Raw genomic sequence first — 18,973 nt, forward strand, 5'->3', positions numbered from 1 at the left:
CAACGTCCCTCTGCAGTGTTCTTTAACCTGTGTGCTGTCCTCCTGCAGTATCATCTGACATGACATTAAGAGAGCAGGTTGAGAAATCCAGTAGCTGGGTCCGTCACGTGCCAAGGACAGAGAAGACTTATTCTGAACTTTATTAACTTCTTTGGAGTAGAAGAAAATATGCAGGCTTTCCACAGACTGACACCGTGGTGGAGGAGCTGACACCCGATTTGAAGATTCACATTCCTTCTCCCTAACAAAGGAAGAAAGAAAGAAAGAAACGCCTAATTTATAGCAGCGGGAGAGTGCATGAGTTATGTAAATGTTTTCAAAGGGGGATAAAAAAATCATTTCACAGTATACGGCATGGAAAGTTTTTTCTTTTTTCCAGGAACAATAACTGATTCTGTGTTTGTTATAGCAACATAGTGTCATGTCCTTTATAAGTATTGTTGAACAAAAAAATGGGATGCCCGTTCTCCCATTGTTCACACTTTCAGTGAGTCTTCAGTTCCCAGTCTCCCTCAGGGCATCGTGTCCCATCAGGCATCAGCGCTTAATTAGCTACATTCATTGCTTTTAATCGAATTCACTCACTCTGCTTTGGACTTAGTTTTGGATGACATACAAAGACAGACAAAGAGCGAAGCACTCCAGTGTAGTCGTCTGTTCATCGTTAATTAATTACGTAACCAATCACTTACGCAATGTAGCTGGAAGGATTTTAGTGTATGATAGAAAGAGGAGAGCTCCAGTCCAAGTTTCTCTGTCTTCTCAGCAAGACATCAACAACTACTAGGTGCTTTGTTGAAGGGGTTTGTGTAAGTTTTTGTGTGTGTGTGCTTGTAGGTATCAACAATGTATAAGACAAAGAATGAAAAGAAGAATCTACTGAATAGTAGATGTTAAGACGTGGGTGTGTACATGCGTGAGAGAGCAGAAAATGTGGTTGCATGTTTGTGTACATGAAAGAGACACAGAAAGGCAGAGACAGAGATAGTAGATGTGTGTAAGTGGAGATTTAGGTCTTTTATCTAGTAGTGAAAGGTAAACAGGAAAGGATGGAGCCCGCAAACAATTTCCTCTTCCTCTCAAATTTCCCCTGTTTTCATCTGTCCATCAGTCAGTGGCACATATTGACAGTATGGAAACATACTAGATAGACAATTTTAACCTAAAAAAGATGAAATTTTTGTCACTAGCAAGCCAATGGGATTTTTCCCTAATGGGCCTTCTCAAAATGTTGATGACAAAGTACTTAAAGGAGGGAGAAAAGAAAAAAAGAAAAAAAAAGAAAGATACGACAAAATACAATATAAAACAACACAAACCAGGTTTTCATTCAGTGTACCTCATACTAGTAGAGGTGCCATTGATGTTAGCAGCAGCTGCTATAATTCCATGTCAGTCGTTTCTAACTGTTTAAGTTAACAGAGCCATCTTTGTGCAACTCCAAAACATGCAAATAATATCTAACACATTCACCCAACAAGCTTATGCAACATCGTAGGTGTTTTGTAGCCAAACATTTGTACTGCAGGTCCAAAAGTCTAATATTTATTCTACTGACAATGCTTGATTATGTGTGCGCTTGTAGCTGTGAGGACTCAGTGAAAGAAATGCAGGAAATAATAAGGCCGATTTTGTGGCCAGCATGAAGCTAAATATTATGATAAAATAATCAAGATTATTCCATTATGCTATTTTTTCCCAGCCTCGATCTTGGTCATTTTTTTTCTCACTCTTTATCCAATGAATGTTTTCTAAAACTGGGCATTCTCTTTAGCTGATAACTCCAACTCATTAGATTCAGCTTCTAAGTGTTGGCATGCAACCACTAAATGAATAGATTCTTCAGTGTTTACAGTCATTGGGCCAGTTTCCTCATATGTTGGCAGGCACATTTTATGCCTCAACACCTTCCCAGTGGTAATCCAAATTAAAGGGGTTGTCTTTCAATTACATCCTGTGGAGCTAATGTGCTTTCACACCTAGTCATGGTAAGATAGTCTAAGAGACTGTTTTTGATTCTTGGGGTTTCATTGAATATCTATCAGTTAAATGGGATTGATGGAAGGTAGTTTAGAGGTTACAGAAGCTGGGCTCTGACTAAAGGGTTGCCAGTTTATATCCCTCAATATCTTTGAAAGTGAAAGAGAAAGGTCCAGTGTCTTATGTGTCTTGAGCAGGTGTCCTGGAACACTATACTGCAATTATTCAATAGCCTATATGTGCTTAATTGTGTAAATGTGCAGAGGGTTTTACCGTAAAGTAAAGTATATAGTTTAACAGCATTTATGACTATTACACATGCTTCTGAGATAGCCTGTTCTGCACATTCACTTTCAGGAGCTGCACACTTTTCCTCTGTTGGTCACTAAGCAGCTACGTTGAACAAATCAGTGTCTCAGTACCTCACTCTATGGCAATCTTGCAGTAGTTGTTGAGGAAGGTGCAGAGAATTTGAGCATTTTTTTTTCTCCTTTTCTCCAATAGAGTATTTCATTCTGTGTGTCTGTGTTTGTCTTGGCTTTGTCCCCTAGGGAAAGCTGCCTGTCGCCAGTCAGCCCAGAGTCATGTCCCCTCGTCCAGGCCTTCCTGGCTGAGTGTCCAGGCCGTATGTTCCTGGGTCACGCCCAAACGCAGCTAAAGACGGGCCTTCAGACCCAGGAGAGACACCTCTTCCTCTTTACTGACACACTGCTCGTCACCAAGGCCAAGTAAGTTTCCTTCTGTGTGTTTTGAGAAATGACAGAAAATAAAGGAATGCCTGTTCATGTGGTTGAGTATGTGACGGAGAAGTAAAATGGAAACAGGGAGGCATAAACAGGAAAAATACTGAGTGAAACTAATTTGAGAAATGAAGAAGAAACATTTCATCTGTTCCTAGTTGTTTCTCTAACACTGATAGCAAACAGAAATCTGTAGAGCATGGAGCTGTATCCTTCTGCTATCTTTCCCTCCCTTTCTCCTTCCCTTCACGTCTCCCTCCCTCATTTCTCCCAGCATATAATTATTTCCCAGCCAATTAAATCCATATGAAGCCTGGCTCAGATCAAAGCCACACTGGCCTGCCTTGGTCCTACAGTATGGGGCTCCCCACCCAGTGCACAAACTGCAACACACATGTACAAAAATAGAAACCTAAAGAGCACATTTATATTTTTGAAGTCCACACAAACACATATATGCACTTATGCACACATACAAACACGCAGACATGCAGAGACGGAAACAGACTTTTGCTCTGTGTACTTGTGCTCTGTGTCTTATGTACTTACTGTATACGAGCACATACACACACACACACACACACACACACCCCTCAGTGCAGACACAGCGGGACCTCTGTGGTCCATCCTGGGAGTCATGTGCCAGTGGGTGGAGCTGACCCTTCCAGCACAGCGAGTATATGCTATAATTGGCTTTATTACATTGTGGCTGAACACAGGGTGAGTTAGAGGAATGTGTGTTTGCATGTGTGTATTTGACAGAGGGGAACTGCAGAGGGAGAAAAAAAAGTTCATTTTTGTGTATGTGTGTTTGTCTGCCTTCATATCTTTGAAATAGCAGGGAGTGTGTGTGTGTGTGTGTGTGTGTCCCACATGTGTGCATTTGGAGTTTCTCCATCTATAATCACAGATGAAGTGGTGGATAAATACACTTCTGCTGAGCATGCCTGTTTTTAAACTCCAAAAATAGCCCAATCTTTTAATATTTTGCTTCTATGTTAAGTGTTTCTTAATTAAGGTTTGCCATATGTTAGAGGTTTATAGAAATATGTTCTTTGAAGATGGCAACTTCAGGGGCTCCCAGTAGGTTCCTTGTGGAACTCCTTGAGAAGGGACCTTCAATTTTTTATGTGAGCTTTTAAACAGAATGTTCTGGAGTTTCAAAGATTTCTCCTAAATGTTCCTTGAAGCCATTTTTAAAGAATCAGTTGATTGTAGAATTAATCGATTAGTTGCCAACTATTAAATTAATTGACAACTTTTTTGATAATCACATAATCATTTTGAGTCATTTTTGAGACAAAAGTCCAAGTCTCTGATTCCAGCTTCTCAAATGTAAATATTTCTGGTTTCTTTAGTCCTCTATGACAATAAACAGACATTTGAGGACGTCACCTTGGGCTTTTGGAAACACTGATCAAGACCAAGAAAATAATTTTTAGTTACATCCTTAAACAACATTGATTAATTGATTAGCAGATTGACAGTAAATTAACAAACAAAATAAAACAACAATTTTGATAATTAAGTAATTTATTAAAATAAATATTTGGTGCTTAATTGTGAGGATTGGCTGTTTTCTGTTTTACATGTTAAATGTAAATAAGTGTTAAGTGTAAATTGAGTATCTGAACTGTTGGCCAGACAAACAAACAATTTAAAGATGTCACATTGGGCCATGGGAAATTGTGACATCCAATATTTTCAGACAATTTACAAACTAAATGATTTATCAATAAAATACCTGATTAGATTAATTGATTTAACATAATGAAAATCATGAGTTGGAGCCTTAGTCTAGTATAATAAAGCACACTGTGTTTTCTGCAGGTCTCCCACTCATTTCAAGGTGAAGGCCCAAGTCCGAGTGTGTGAGATGTGGATGGCCAGCTGCATGGAGGAGGTGTGCGAAGGAAGCACTAACCCAGAGAGGAGCTTCGTCATGGGCTGGCCCACGAGCAACTGTGTGGCCACCTTCAGGTACACACACACACACACACACACACAAAAACACACACAGCATAAGTTGTTCACATTCAATCAGAGGAATGCCTGGGAGGAGAACTGTTTTATTTTCAAGATTATCTTACTTTGATCAAATAGGAGCAAATCAATATACCTTAATTTCCTCTTAAATAATTTCACTCAGTACATCGGCATTGCATGAGAATTATTCAAGCCAAGCATACTAAACATATTTCTAAAATCCCACCCCAATATACTTCTGAGAGAGTACACTATGTTCTGAGATGCAGACATACATTATAGCAGGGGACTAAAAACTGAACACGCAAACCACAAAATCCATAAACCTTTAAGTGTGAAGGCAGTTCCCAGTCGTAAAGCTGCTCAACCCAACCCCACCCAGTAAGACTACAGTAAATAACCACTCACACACATCAGGCACAAATATGCAACACACATCCAAATACATCCATACATGCTGCACTGTATATTTGCACCTGCCTCACTGGCATACACACATCCATTATATATCACCAGGAATGCAATCGACAAAGTCTGCGGTTTGGGCCAGTGAGGGTTATATAACAGAGGAAAACAGGCAGTTGCTTTTAACATGATTTCCTCTGATTATGTTTTATCACTCTTGTCTCTCCTTTTCAGCTCCGAGGAGCACAAGGAAAAATGGTTGGCACTCATCAAAAGGTAAATATTTGGTTATACCCCCTGCTACCTTTTGTGTAATGGCTTGTTTTTGTTGTTTTGCTTAAAGTTTATCTTGCAAATCCAATTTCCCTTACGGGGGATTTGATTTGGATGGAACAGAAGTGATTAAATAGAAGCTCGCTCAACATGAATGAGAACAATCACAGTGTAAATAAATAGCTAATATTTTTATAACTTATGCATACATTTCATTCACAGATAAGCTAAATTACTTTATATTTTACATACTGAATGTCAGTCTCCCTTATCACAGTGCTGCATTGGCCAAATAAACTTAACATATATTAAAATGATATTTTTATTACTAACACTGAACTCCTTCCTTTGTTTTTCCCATACACTCAGTCGGATAAATGAGGGAAAAGAGAATGATGACCCCAAGACCATTCCAGTAAAGATATTTGCAAAGGATATTGGAAATTGTGCATATGTAAGATTCTCTTCTTTCCTTCCTGATTTTTATTGCCTCCATCAGCACAAAAAATAATGTTGGATCACTTAATCTATCTCTAAGTGTTAAATTAATGACATCCCTACCAATACTACCATTTATATAACACACAACAAGATATTTCAATAATCTTTCCAATTTTTTTCCCACTAGGCCAAGACCCTTGCGGTCAGCAACAATGACAGCACCACTGATGTCATCCGCATGGCTCTGCTGCAGTTTGGCATATCAGTGAGTATACAGAGACCACTGTTAATACTCACTACTAATGACTATTGTAATGTGTTTCAGAGTTTCAGTCAAAATACTTGTCTAATGTAGCTATCAAGTCTGTTAGCTTTTAGGCTGGTGTAACAGTTATATATTTTTTTAATTTACAGAACCATTTGATGAACATCTAGCCAAGAGTATCAATATTAGACAGTCCAAAGTGTTAATAGTAATATCTGTGGTGATATAACACCAAAATGAGGTCAAAACTTCTAATTATCCAATGCTTAAAAAGTTAATGATCAAATGCTAGCAAAACTAACACACTCCCTTTAGCCTCAGGTGTACTTTATGTTTAGTGCTAATTAGCAAATGTTAGCATGCTAACACTCTAAACTAAAATGGTGAACACAGTAGGCTAAACATAACTGCTAAACATTAGCATGTTAGCGTCGACATTATTGGCATGTTAGCATGCTGATGTTAGCATTTAGCTCAAAGCAGTGCTATGCCTGTACTGCCACAAGGGTGGCTGTGACATATTTGAATATTTTTGGGGCTATCAAGAGTAAAGATAATGGGTTAAGCTTTTTTTAAAAATTGAAATTAGCATTCACAGCAGTAATATTGACAAAACTGGCCAACAAATTTGGTTAGCTAAAGTGTGACTGGTTGTGAGACTCAAATCAATCTCCACTGTAACAGCACAGACCTACAGTCAGCATTTGACTGGTATGGTGGGTAAGGTATGCAGAAGAATCAGAAGAGGTTTTAAATTTATAATGAATGTGTTGAACCTGTTCTTTTTCTATCTCTAGGGTTGTGTTAAAGACTACAGGTTGTGGGTGAGCTCCAGTAAGGACGACCCTCCATATCCTCTCATAGGTAAGCCCACCTGTCATTTTACTTGTAAAACCTTCTTGTTCAAACACAGTATACCCACTGTGGGGGATCACTACTGTACAAGCATTAGTGGTACACCAAAAACTCAACATCTGGAAACATTTCAGAGCAGTTAGTGTTTTGTTTTCAATCACAGTGGTTTTTCTGTGAAGTTCTGTTACCATAATCTTTTGTTTTGTAGTTCATATTGAATTCCTAACATCCCAACTCTGGATTGGTGATTCATAGTTGAACAGTGCTAGTTCTGCCCTAATATGTATCAGATTTTTCCTTGGCTCCATGACACATTCACAGACTGCACATACCAGACCCATGACCTCTAACCTCTGGACCCTGACCTCTCCTCCAGGCCACGAATTTCCCTTCAGCATTAAGATGAGTCACATTCGGGATAGTGGGAGCAGTGGTGGAGGACTGGGAGGAGGAGCAGGCAGAGATCCAACGAGTCCAACAGATTGTCCCGGGGTGTTGCTGCTGGACCAGTGTCTCCCTCCAGACACCCAGTGCCAGTTCATTCTCAAACCCAGCAAGGTTGCCCCGGGGCAGGCTTCACTTCTAGGTAAGACTGTCAAGACCTTAAACAGCATTAGCTTTCACCCCAGAAGGTCAGAACCTTTTCCTTTCAAATGATTTTGACACTTTGGCGGTCATGATTACACAAGAAATACATTTCAGAATCAAAGCTGCACAATCAACTTTGCATGTTGTTGACTTAAAGAGGCAGTAAGAAGTAACTGTCTGAAAGCTCTTTGACCTTCAGAGGCCCAACATTTTTACAAATCTGGAAGATCTATGGTGCTACCAGAGGAAGCTGAAGGAACCAAAGGGAGAAAGAGCCAAAACAACACTAGTGAATATAGATTTACCACGTTCTGTGATGCTTTTTGTGACTGATGCTTTTAGCTCAAAGTCTGGTCTTGTGCAGCCATAATGTTCTTTTTTATTTGCACTAGTTTGGATAAAACTGGGAAAGTTGCAGCTTCAAGGTCTCTTCCAAAAATGAATTTGCAAAATAACTTCCAAACTGAAAATCAAATCCGCATTTGGTATTAAAAGTCTAGCATTTTGTGTTGACACATATGACAAGACAACAGACTAATAACCACTGTCAACAGTGTCCATATGCTCACATACCTTTATGCACTCAGGACCATTCACAAACTAAGAGCAGGGAAAAGTTTTTTCATCACCACAAGACTTGACGTTTCCAAGTGTATGGTTGGCCAGTTATAAGAATTCATCCACCCATAAATCTAATCCTCCAAAGTTCTATAAAACCACAAGAAGAAATATGAGTATACAGAAGTATCAATGCAGAACAGAAAGTACTTTGTCGGAATTTGTTTCACTTTGTGCTCATTCTTGTTACTCATAGGCATGTAGTCTTACTGTTAGTTCTGAATCAATAGGTTAACGAGAAGAAAAGGATACATCAATGAGAACGGTGGGAAAGGAGATTTTAGCAGAGACGGGGTTACAGCAGGGGTTAGGACAGACACAGTGTCAAAATAAGAAAAACGTCAGACAGACAAAGGGGAAGAAACCCCAGAAGGGATGGATGAGTGTGAGAATAGGAAGATGGAAAGTCAAAAGAGATGACACAGCTATTGAGTATGTCTGAAGGTCAGCGGAGGTGAAGGAAAAAGAAACAACAGACAGTAACAGATAGAGTAAGAGGAATTTCCAGAGGGAGAAACTGAAAAGGGGACCTCAAAAATGAGAGGGACAGAAAAATGAGCAGGAGAAGACAAACAAGATGACTTATGGACAGGAGAGAGGACAAGCTGCGGATACAGAAACCGGGATGGAAACAGGACAGTGGAGGAGGAGATGGGGATTACAGGAAACAAGTTGAAGAGAGAAAGTGTGTGTTTTCCAGTCAAGGAGGCTCCAGTTTGCCAACCACAAGCTTCGCCTCAGATTCCTTTGCCTCAAGCATAACAGCATCTTACATAACTGCTCCATACCAGCCCTGCCGATATAGAGGCCTAATGGCTCACACCCAACCCGAAAGCTAACGAACGTGTATATGTTTATTGAATGGTAGCTCTGTAGGAAGCCATAACTAGCTTAACCGCACCTGGCGGTTCATTGAAAGTCTGCTGGCTGTAGTTTTCATGTCCTGCAGAGCCAGATCACCACAATGAGCCACATCATCTAGAAAAATCCACCAATAAACAGCAGTAAGGTTAGGAAAAGAAACCAACGTTGACCATATTGTATGAAGTCTCAATAGGTTGACTCGTGGTCCAGCAAAACTAGTCTAGCCTAGCGTTTTGCTTTATTGCCCTTGAAGAGAAATACTGTACCTAGCACCTGTTTTGTAACACGCTAGCAGATGATTATAGGAGGATGACAGACATTGCCCACCCAGTCTGTTGCTATTCCCTCATTCCCCCTGTCTAAAAATGTTCCCTGACTAGAAAGCTGTAATGATGAAATGCCTGATTTACAGTGAGGTCTTGTTTTTTCAAAGATGGCGAGGCCTGCTGAGAAGTGCCAGAGCAGGGCAGTAATTTTGTTACTCTTGAACTTTGTTCCAGATCATATTTGGGCACAACGCCACAGCAGATTGTTAAATAATGACTTCTATGTGAGGTATGCTACATATTTTGCGGGGCCTTTCGGACTGCTGGGTCCTCCACCCACTAAAAGAATCTTTCGTTTATTAGGAGAGTTCCACCCTAGGTTACAAATCACAATCTCTTAATGAAATAAGTGTTATTATTTCAAGATTGTTGGAAAGTTTAAATTGTTACACAGTTCCTACACACTACAATGGCCTTTTAAAAGGTTTGCTGAAGTCATATATTTGCAAATATTAAGATGTCACCAGTAGTCCACAGGTATTTATAGCAGTTGCAATCAAGAACAGTGCTGCAGTTAATCAGTATTAGCATCATCAATTTAATGTTCTAAATATTTTTTATATTACTGTAGTTTAACGTGTGTTTAATGTTATTTTTTTATTGATCAATCATTTGTGTCTATCACAAGTTCCAGAGTCTTAAAATTGCTGGTTTTGTCTGACCAACTGTTTTAAACTTGAATATAAAAAAACAACAAATCATCACAATGAAGAAACTAAAAATATTAATGTTTAGCATTTTTACTTGATAAATGACCTAAATAAATATGTGATTACCACAATTGTTGTAGATTAATTACCTGTTGATTGACTAGTCGATTAATGTGTTTTTGGCATTAGTCCAGAGCAGGTATTTGTGTTAGAAAGTCACCCTGCTGTAGTGTTTTTAAAGTCATTCCTTATTTTTTATGTCCCATGAAGGCAACACAAGCTTGAATCATGCATCCCTTTTTTGGGGGTCATTTTCATAAGATTAGATTTAACAGTAAATGTTTGATTTAGATTCTCATCACTGTGTACATCAATGCACACACACTATGCAGTTTCCTAACAGCAGAGACACACTGAGCTGTTATGTCACAGAGAACATGCAGATACCATGATGATAGACCTGCAGACACACTTAAACACAAACCTCACAGGTAGACATTGTGACTTAGTCCCACTGAGCAAACACTCAACAAGGAACACACTGTCACTAGCCTTAAAGGTCACACAGAGGCTCTTACATGCATCTATGCTTTCACACACAAGCATGGATAAACACCTACATACAGGCACAAACCTCAAATTAAACGGTGCTCTTAAGCATGAGCGCATGTCTGCATACATTTCTCTCAAACACTGAATCAATGGCTTTTTGGTGTCTTTCTTTCTTTTAAACTCTCCTGTTATGTCTCCTCTCAAACTTCAAGGGTGACTATTAACAGTTTACTTCCTATTTTGGAAAATCCAACCCAGACTAAAAAAAAACAAAAAACATTACATAAAGAGCTACATAGGCTGAAATTTTGCAATAGGGTGAATCGTTGAGCAGTCACTTCCACTCTACTGAATGCCTTCTAGTGACTTCAACATGCATTACTCAAGCAACAGCAACTTGATTACATCTGAAACCACAGTTCACCTCTTCTTCTTCTGTGTCCCTGCAGAGCCGGGTCAGCAGAAGTCTTTTAAGAGAAAGAGGTCTCTGATCAACTGGCCTTTCTGGAAAGGCTCCAACACCCAGCTGGATGGCCTGCCCCTGTCCCCGACTGCACTCTCTCCTGCTCAGGGACGGCTGTTCGGACGACCCCTGAGCTCTGTCTGCTCTCCAGACCACGGCCTGCCCAAGCCTGTCATGGTGAGCTGAGTGGAGGTCACATAGGCCAGCAGGAGGGGTCAGGACCCACTCTGGAAGGGTCACAGGATGATTTAGGGCTTGATAGTGAACTGTATAGGAGATGTAGGGGTATGGGGAAATAGATTCATTTTAGATACCAAATTCTTTTCCTGTTACTGTTTGAGGAAGCAATCGCCATCTGCTCATATAAGAGTGTATGATACTGTATGTGTCAGATAAATGGATTAAACTGTAATAAACATTTATTCCATTTTTTCAATTAGCAGTCCAGATTCAACACTATATTTATACGCCCAGCTTGGCACTATAAAGAGCCAAGCTGGATGCATGTGGAAGCATGTTGAGCATATTGTACTTTAAAGATTACATAAAATACTCTAAATAAGGGTATCATTTCTGATTTGCAAGTACAAATTTGTCAGTTTTGTTTTATATGGTAACGGGAGTCACTATTAATGGATGTTATGTATACAGTATATTCTTACAATCTAATGAACTGTAGTTCTTGAAAAACCATTTCAGTTTGGTCTCCATTGAGTTCTTCTTTTCTTATAGTAAAACCCAATTTAAAGGCTGCAAAGCATCTCAATTTCCCCTAACTTCCAAACAGCAGGGTTTAAATAAGCTAAACTTTCCAATGTCAGCAATTTAAAAAAAAATACGGATAAAAAGATACTTTGAAGAGATTTCATGTCCTTAACCCTCCATCCCTCTGTTCCCTCCAGGACATGTTGGTGTTCCTGTACCTGGAGGGGCCCTACACCAGAGGCGTCTTCAGGCGGTCAGCAGGAGCTAAAACCTGCCGGGAGCTGCGGGACAGACTAGATGGAGGGACAGAGGATCCGGAGATCACACACCAGTCTGTGTTCGTCATCGCTGCTGTTCTGAAGGTAACACACACACACACACACACACACACAACCATGCTCAGATATGCCCCGTTTAAACTTGTTTGAAACCAGACAACAGAGAGCAGGGACGACTGATGTTTTTCCAAAGTCACATAAGTCCAGACAGGATAATCTGTCTCTGCACAGCCAGGCAGGCTGCCAGTCAGACACACAAGGTGCAGCATTGTTCAGCATCCAGGCCAAACAGCCACTGCAGTGTCGGGCATCCAGGGAGCAGCTGAGGTGATTCCAGTTTCTTAGCGAGCAGATTCATCTCCTGTCTTTGTCGTGTTCTACCTGTTTTCTGCACAGCTGACAGGAGAGAGCCTCGCCTACTACAAAAACAACGTTGCTGTCGGTTGATTAGTCCACTGACAGAAAATGAACAATTCTCAGTTGTAGTAGTAACCAAGTCACTGCTCAAGTAAAAATACAGCACCATGGATGAGGATAAAACAATATATATTAAATGGTAAAATAGTGTCTTTATGTTGTCTTTTTAACTTCTTTGACTTTGTTGATAGTGTGAAGCTGTAATATTGATTAATATCTTTGCTCTTATTAACCTTTTATTTCTAATATTTTGACAAATATATTAGAAATTTTATGATATATATCTTATTGGGGTTGTAGAAAATTGGAATAAAAAGTACAGAAAAGTATGAAATAAACAAGCAGTGAGCAACAGTGTGGCAAGTTTTGCTCTTTTTGTTTAAGTAAAAATACAAAAAATAGCTGCTAACAGCTTTTCAACTGTAGAATGTGCTGTTTTTTTCTGTTTTATATCATTAATCAAAGGCCTTTGGATTTTTTGCTGCTGTTAAGAAGTGAACAATTACAAAGCCTTCACTTTAGGTTCTGTATTTTTGGCATTATGCCTTAGTTCTGATTGTTTATCAGCTAAATGATAAAATACAAAGGAAACACTATTTATCAAAAAATCCAGACATGCCCCGGTAGCCTACTGGTTAAGATGCATGTCATATAACTGCAACGTCCGTGGTTTAAATCTCGCTACGGACCTTTGCTTCATATTACCCCTCCTGTCACTCTCTCCCTTCAATTCCTGACATTTCTCCACTGTTCTTATAATAAAAGCATAAATTGCCCACCCCAAAAAATATAAAAAAGGAATATTCTGATATAATGGACAATGAAAACAGTGCTTCTCTGTGACTCTCATTATGGTGCATATTTGTGCTTTTCTCTGTCTCCTACTTACTTTTTATTATCATTTCATCTGTTTTTGAATACAGGACTTCCTGCGAAACATTCCGGGCAGCCTGCTGTGTGTGGATCTGTACGACCAGTGGATGGATGTGATGGAGGGGGAGGGAGGGGAGGAGAGGACACAAGCTGTCAATAGGTAGGAACGTTCTCTTCAAATCCTGGAACATGTTCATGCTAAAATCCTAATCCTACTGCTCAAATGAAAGTCATAACAGTGTACAAAGTGTAACTCTTTGTCTGTCTATCATAAGCACAGACACAACAAGTCATACAGACATTCATTATACAGACGGGTGAGAGACGAAAGGAAAAATCAGTGTAAATGAAAGGCTTGTGGTTGCTCAACACCTTACTAAAGACACTTTGTTGTTTTTTCTTTAATTATATCCTTTTTATGTCTAGAGAGGAGAAAGTCAGAGAGAGCAACAGTCCAGATCCAGAAGCAACAAACTAAATTCCTTCTGCTCAGGAAAATAAAATATAAGTAACATGAAAGCAACAATGAAAATGTTTGTGGAGCGATTCCTGAGATCAGTAAAAAAATATAACAACATATGTATAATAAATATGACAACACACACACGCTATGAGAACCAGAGACCAAAGACCAAGACTGTGTGTATTTTAAGACTGTCCGTCTCCTACCATCCGTCCTTCATCCTGTTCTCACTTCCATCTTCTTCTCCATCACTCTCAGGCTGCTCCGCCTCCTGCCCAACGACAACCTGCTTCTGCTGCGACATGTGATCGCCGTGCTGCACTGTATCCAAGGCAACGCCCACGACAACCAGATGAATGCATTCAACCTGTCCGTCTGCATCGCTCCGAGCATGCTTTGGGCCCCGGCGCCCAGCACCCCTGAGATGGAGGGGGAGGGCACCAAAAAGGTGAGAAGGAACTCTCACACACACAATAGTTTTTTTTGAAAAATTGAGCAAATTGTTAAATCTTGGATCTGGTAGATGATCTATACATCTGAGGAACTGCTACAGGTGTGTGTGTGTGTGTGTGTGTGTGTGTGTTAGGGCGGCTTGTTGAGACAGTGTGCGCCATACTCTGAGGAATTTAACATTTCAGTGGAATTATAGAAGCAAAGTGTTTCTGCATGTGTGTGTATGTGTTACTGCGATGTATGAAGCACATGTGATCAGACAGATAGACAGAGGAGGGTTTGACAGACAGCTAAGAAACTGGGATTTTACGCACACAACTACCCTCATACACACACATGGACATGCTGACACATACACATACAGCCTGGAAGCCATTTGTCAGCAGACTGAAGGTTCCCCTGTGGATGCGAGTGCCGACCTCAGAGCAGGAACTGACCCACTAACACACAGCTGTAACACACAGACTAACCCAGTCTCTCTCTCTCACACACACACACATACACACACACACACACGCTCAGTCACGTTCACATGTTATCACTGACAATCACTCATGAGCTAAAATCACAACATTCTTACACTCGGCTGAGCTTGAAATCCCCAAGCTTAGAGCAAGACTTGACAGGAAAGAAGAAGGCTTTACAGCCACATGCTGACTTAGACACAAGCACACAGGAAAATATATAATATTACAGTATGTACGAAGTTCACCATCCATCACCCTTAAAGCGTAGGATCATCCAAATTACAACAACAGAAAATCTATCTTACCTCTGGTGTCATATAGCAGCACAAATAGTGAAGTTGGGACACTGACGTTTATTGCAATGATAATTTATTTTGGCAGTGTATTTCATCCTCCACAAATCTGCTTGAGTCAGACAAATCTAAATTTGGTAGAAAGTAGTCCCTATGAAAACCTTTCTGACATGTTTTTTCTTAATTTGGGTGAACCATTCCTTTAATACGCATTGTGTACTGATTCACCTGAACTAAGGTATCCTGATGGAACGACTGTAACAGACACCTGGATCCTCGGACCTTGAGGTGGCTACTAGCATTAGTAGTGATTGATTTTTGACTCGTTAAAGCCCTTACATCCCTTAATTGTTGTTTGTTTTTTTTTAAATCCAAAGTCAACTCAGCAGTGAGGCAACTCTGCTCCATCTTTCCTTCCTATCTTGGCCAGCCAAACTAACCTGAAATGACTTAATTCCCCAGCTGTAGCTGCAGCCAGAGCCCAGGAATCTCCCCTCATCCATCAGATCCCATCATGAAATCACATAGACATAAAGCATACAAATATTTTTGATTTGTGGTCAGTTTGGAAAGTTACAGTTGTTGAGTTACACACATTCTCTGTGGGTGGCTTGTTTACTTATCTTTCTAGTGTATGTGTGTGTATCCTTGAGGTGGTTGAGGTTCATTGAGAAAACATGCAAAGAATTTCCTACAAAATCCTTAGGCCAAGTGTGTGTTTTAGTGGAAAGTTGTGTAGCTGAAACACCCCCTTCTTTCTCTCTTCACACACTTACACATGCATAACTTAATGCTCGCTGAGATACACACAGACCCACACAAGCACCCACAAATCCATGCACACACACACTTGTCAGCACAAATAACCTCAACACCCACAAATACCTAAATATCTCTTTCACAAATACTCCCCTGATAACACTTTCCCTCTCGCACACTGCTTGTTTGTGTGTGCGGCCTGAGCACAGGCGGCCTTTTTCTGGGAAAAAACTTTTCTGGGAAAAAAATAACAAAGTGAGATTTCGACATTTCCCTCCTTGCGGTCGGAGCCAGGGGCCAATTTAAACTAGCTTGGGCCCCTGGCCGAGTCATGGCTGGTTTCCAGCCTTGTCTGGAGACACGTGAACGCTCAGCTTTAGCCAATTCAGTTCAGTTGCTGTGTCCCTCCCTCCTTCATACAGCATATAATTTAAATGTTTTTGGCTAAATGCAGCTGTTAAGGAGCTTCTGAGGTAAATATAGCTTTTAGATAGTTTGTGTGTTATTTAAGATGGAGACAGAGAGAGAAATCATTTGAGCTTGGCTCTTGGAATGTGTAGCTTTTTATTTTGCTTTGCGACAGTGACTTTATCAGATTGGTGGAACAATGTCAGGAAAACAACAGAAAAGTGACTCACAAGCAGCTTGAAAACTTTTTTTTTGCAGACTCTGGGATGTATGTGTTGACAGATGACCTCAGAAATACTCACAAATTACCCACTACCACACAGCTGTGACAGCTCTGAACGCACACACACACACCCACGCACATATGCAGATAGTGTATGTACTCCATGTGTCCTGCAGTGGTAAAGTATTGTATACTGTGGCAAAAAAATACTCTCAACCTGCATTCATTCTACATTTATATTGCAGGTAGATATTTTGTGACTGATATACAGCACTTGACTGATTTCTGTCCTGTTTTTTGATGGTTGAGAGAGAGTTGAACATAACATCCTATTGAGTTAAAGAAGAAGGTGTAGGCCTGAAATGGGTGTTGATGGATGGATGGGTGAAAGACTCCTGAAATGCTCACAGGCTCATCCTAACAGTGCTCAGTGTCACGTAGCAGCCCTCTCTGAGAGACAGCGAGGAATGCTGAATGAGTGATTGACGAGAGGCAGGAGGACTAAATGGATGAGACAGGTTGGAAAGTAAGAAGACATTGAATCAACACAAGGAAGTAGAAAGGAAAACATAAGAGAGAGGAGGAGGGGAACAAACGAAAGTGGTGAAAAGGAGACACAGAAAGGAAGAGGTAAAAATGCATCCATCAAGAGAAAGAGCTGTTACACACCCATTTCACTGAGATGTGCAATCGTTCCTTAATTATTTGGACCAGACAACTCAATAAATTGTTGATCCATATATGGATTTGAGAAAAAAGAATATGTTTTCCAACTTTCTTCGTGTTTGTTGCATTAGCTGCTGTTTTCCGTCTAAACTGGAATTAAAAATAGACTACCAGGTAGAAACCAGGAAGGAATTAACATTTTTGGTCATTAGAGCACTCTGACTTGCTTAGCTAAAAGTCCTGTTTTCACAGGAAGTCATTTAGTCCTGTCATATATGGCTAAAGACTGATTTTCTCAGTAATTATAGATTTGGAGTCGCATTTGTTCAAAGACTTAAAACAACCGTTACGTTTTCCTCATAAACGACCTCTTGCAGTTATATGAATTTTTGAGTGAGAATAACGTCTGTGAGACACAAAGGTGGAAGTAGCTTATTATTATTAAAGCGCAACAAAACCTCTCAGGAAGGGGATTGGCTTGTTGGATATACAAAGCCTCTGACTTTGACACCGGAGGCCACTGTTCATATCTCAACACTATCTTTCCCTAACCTTAGCCAACTCATTTTAGTTTCCTATAAACCAATCCAAACCTAAACCACAGCAGTGCAGATAAGAACCTGTCAATGTGATTATTTTTCGTAACAGTCATTATAATGTTTTTTAAGAACCAGTGAAACTATGTTTTCCTGCCAGATACTTGCTTTGGATGACAAAAACACTGATATGGCTCATTTTTAAAGCAATGACAAACAAACTATTTGTCATTTAGGTTAGAGAAATGTTTGTTGGGTTAAAGTTGCCATATTAGAACCCCAGTAAACATGGTTTTGGGGGTCAAAAGACATAAAGGCATACGTTTCAGGTATTTTAATGACTATACTTCAAAATGTTGTTTGGACTTCACATAATACTCAAGTGTTGAAAATACCATTATAAGTCACCTAGACATAGAAGCATTGCTACTTACTGTTATTTGCACCATTGACTAATTAATTTGGTGATTGTTGTTCAGGAATGAGACAGTGGTCTCATTGTGCATTGATTGCAGACAGATATGACATTTAGTAGCAAAAATGTACAGTATAAAGGTAAAGTTATTTTAGCTGTAATCAGAAACAGGTTTCTTCTCTAGAAGATAATTGGATAGTTTCAACATACTGAAATACTTGGTATATGAACACGGATAGTTAAACGTTAAATGTGAGATGTACGCAGTTGCAGTGTAAGGAATTTACCTGCAGACTTTAGTGGTGTCAGCCATGTTGGAGGCAATGAGAGAGGGTCATTTAAGTTTGTTTTAAATATCTTTTCACAAACAGATGTGACATTGGTGCTTTCATATTTGGTTGTTGTGTAAGTCAGTGCCGGTCATAGAAAGCCATGCAGAGAATTACCCATAATCCAAGTAAAGTGTGTCCTCAGGGCTTTCATACAGCAGTCATTAGCACGTGTGCTGTCTGAAGAGAAGTAGTGTACATGTAGAGGAGATAAAACTAAGAGGAAAATGTTGCATTTGCTCTCTGGTAACAACTTTTAGGGATTAACTGCACCGGATTGCTAGAATGAAACTATTGTGGAAGTCATTAAGTTATATAACTGTGAAAATTCCTCTATCATCTTCCATCATCTGCCAGGTGAAAACAGAGCAAATGGACCATCTGTGATGGTTTTAGTAAACTGCAAAATGTTCTGTATTTTAATCCAAATTTTTGTGCATTATTAGGCCTTTTTTTTTGCTTAGAACAAGCGTAAAAAAACTACAGTGCACTGAGGTCATTTCAACCTGCGTCTGATACAAGTAAATAGTCAACTTGTTTTTTGTAGAAAGGACTGTCAGTAAGAGGACAGAATAAGACAATGATGATAGATGATCTCATCTCCTTGTCAGATTCTTTGATTCGTTTTAAGAAAATAAGGCCTAATAACAGGCAATAATGACTTAACAAGCTAAACAACCAG

At 39.7% G+C, this 18,973-nt stretch overlaps 1 protein-coding gene across 1 annotated transcript in view; it reads left to right on the forward strand.

Annotated features, from left to right (window-relative positions):
* The window catches only part of LOC121907404 (rho GTPase-activating protein 20-like), a 36,310-nt gene that overhangs the window by 10,405 nt on the left and 6,932 nt on the right, over window positions 1-18,973 (forward strand). The window contains exons 3-13 of the mRNA XM_042426933.1: window positions 2,532-2,708; window positions 4,551-4,700; window positions 5,346-5,387; window positions 5,754-5,838; window positions 6,013-6,090; window positions 6,888-6,954; window positions 7,322-7,531; window positions 10,993-11,183; window positions 11,909-12,073; window positions 13,330-13,439; window positions 14,001-14,190. Of these exons, the coding sequence (XP_042282867.1) occupies window positions 2,532-2,708; window positions 4,551-4,700; window positions 5,346-5,387; window positions 5,754-5,838; window positions 6,013-6,090; window positions 6,888-6,954; window positions 7,322-7,531; window positions 10,993-11,183; window positions 11,909-12,073; window positions 13,330-13,439; window positions 14,001-14,190 (1,465 nt within the window). The remainder of the gene's footprint in view (window positions 1-2,531; window positions 2,709-4,550; window positions 4,701-5,345; window positions 5,388-5,753; window positions 5,839-6,012; window positions 6,091-6,887; window positions 6,955-7,321; window positions 7,532-10,992; window positions 11,184-11,908; window positions 12,074-13,329; window positions 13,440-14,000; window positions 14,191-18,973) is intronic.

The sequence above is a fragment of the Thunnus maccoyii genome, chromosome 11, assembly GCF_910596095.1.
Source record: "Thunnus maccoyii chromosome 11, fThuMac1.1, whole genome shotgun sequence".
Taxonomy (NCBI): Eukaryota; Metazoa; Chordata; class Actinopteri; order Scombriformes; family Scombridae; genus Thunnus; species Thunnus maccoyii.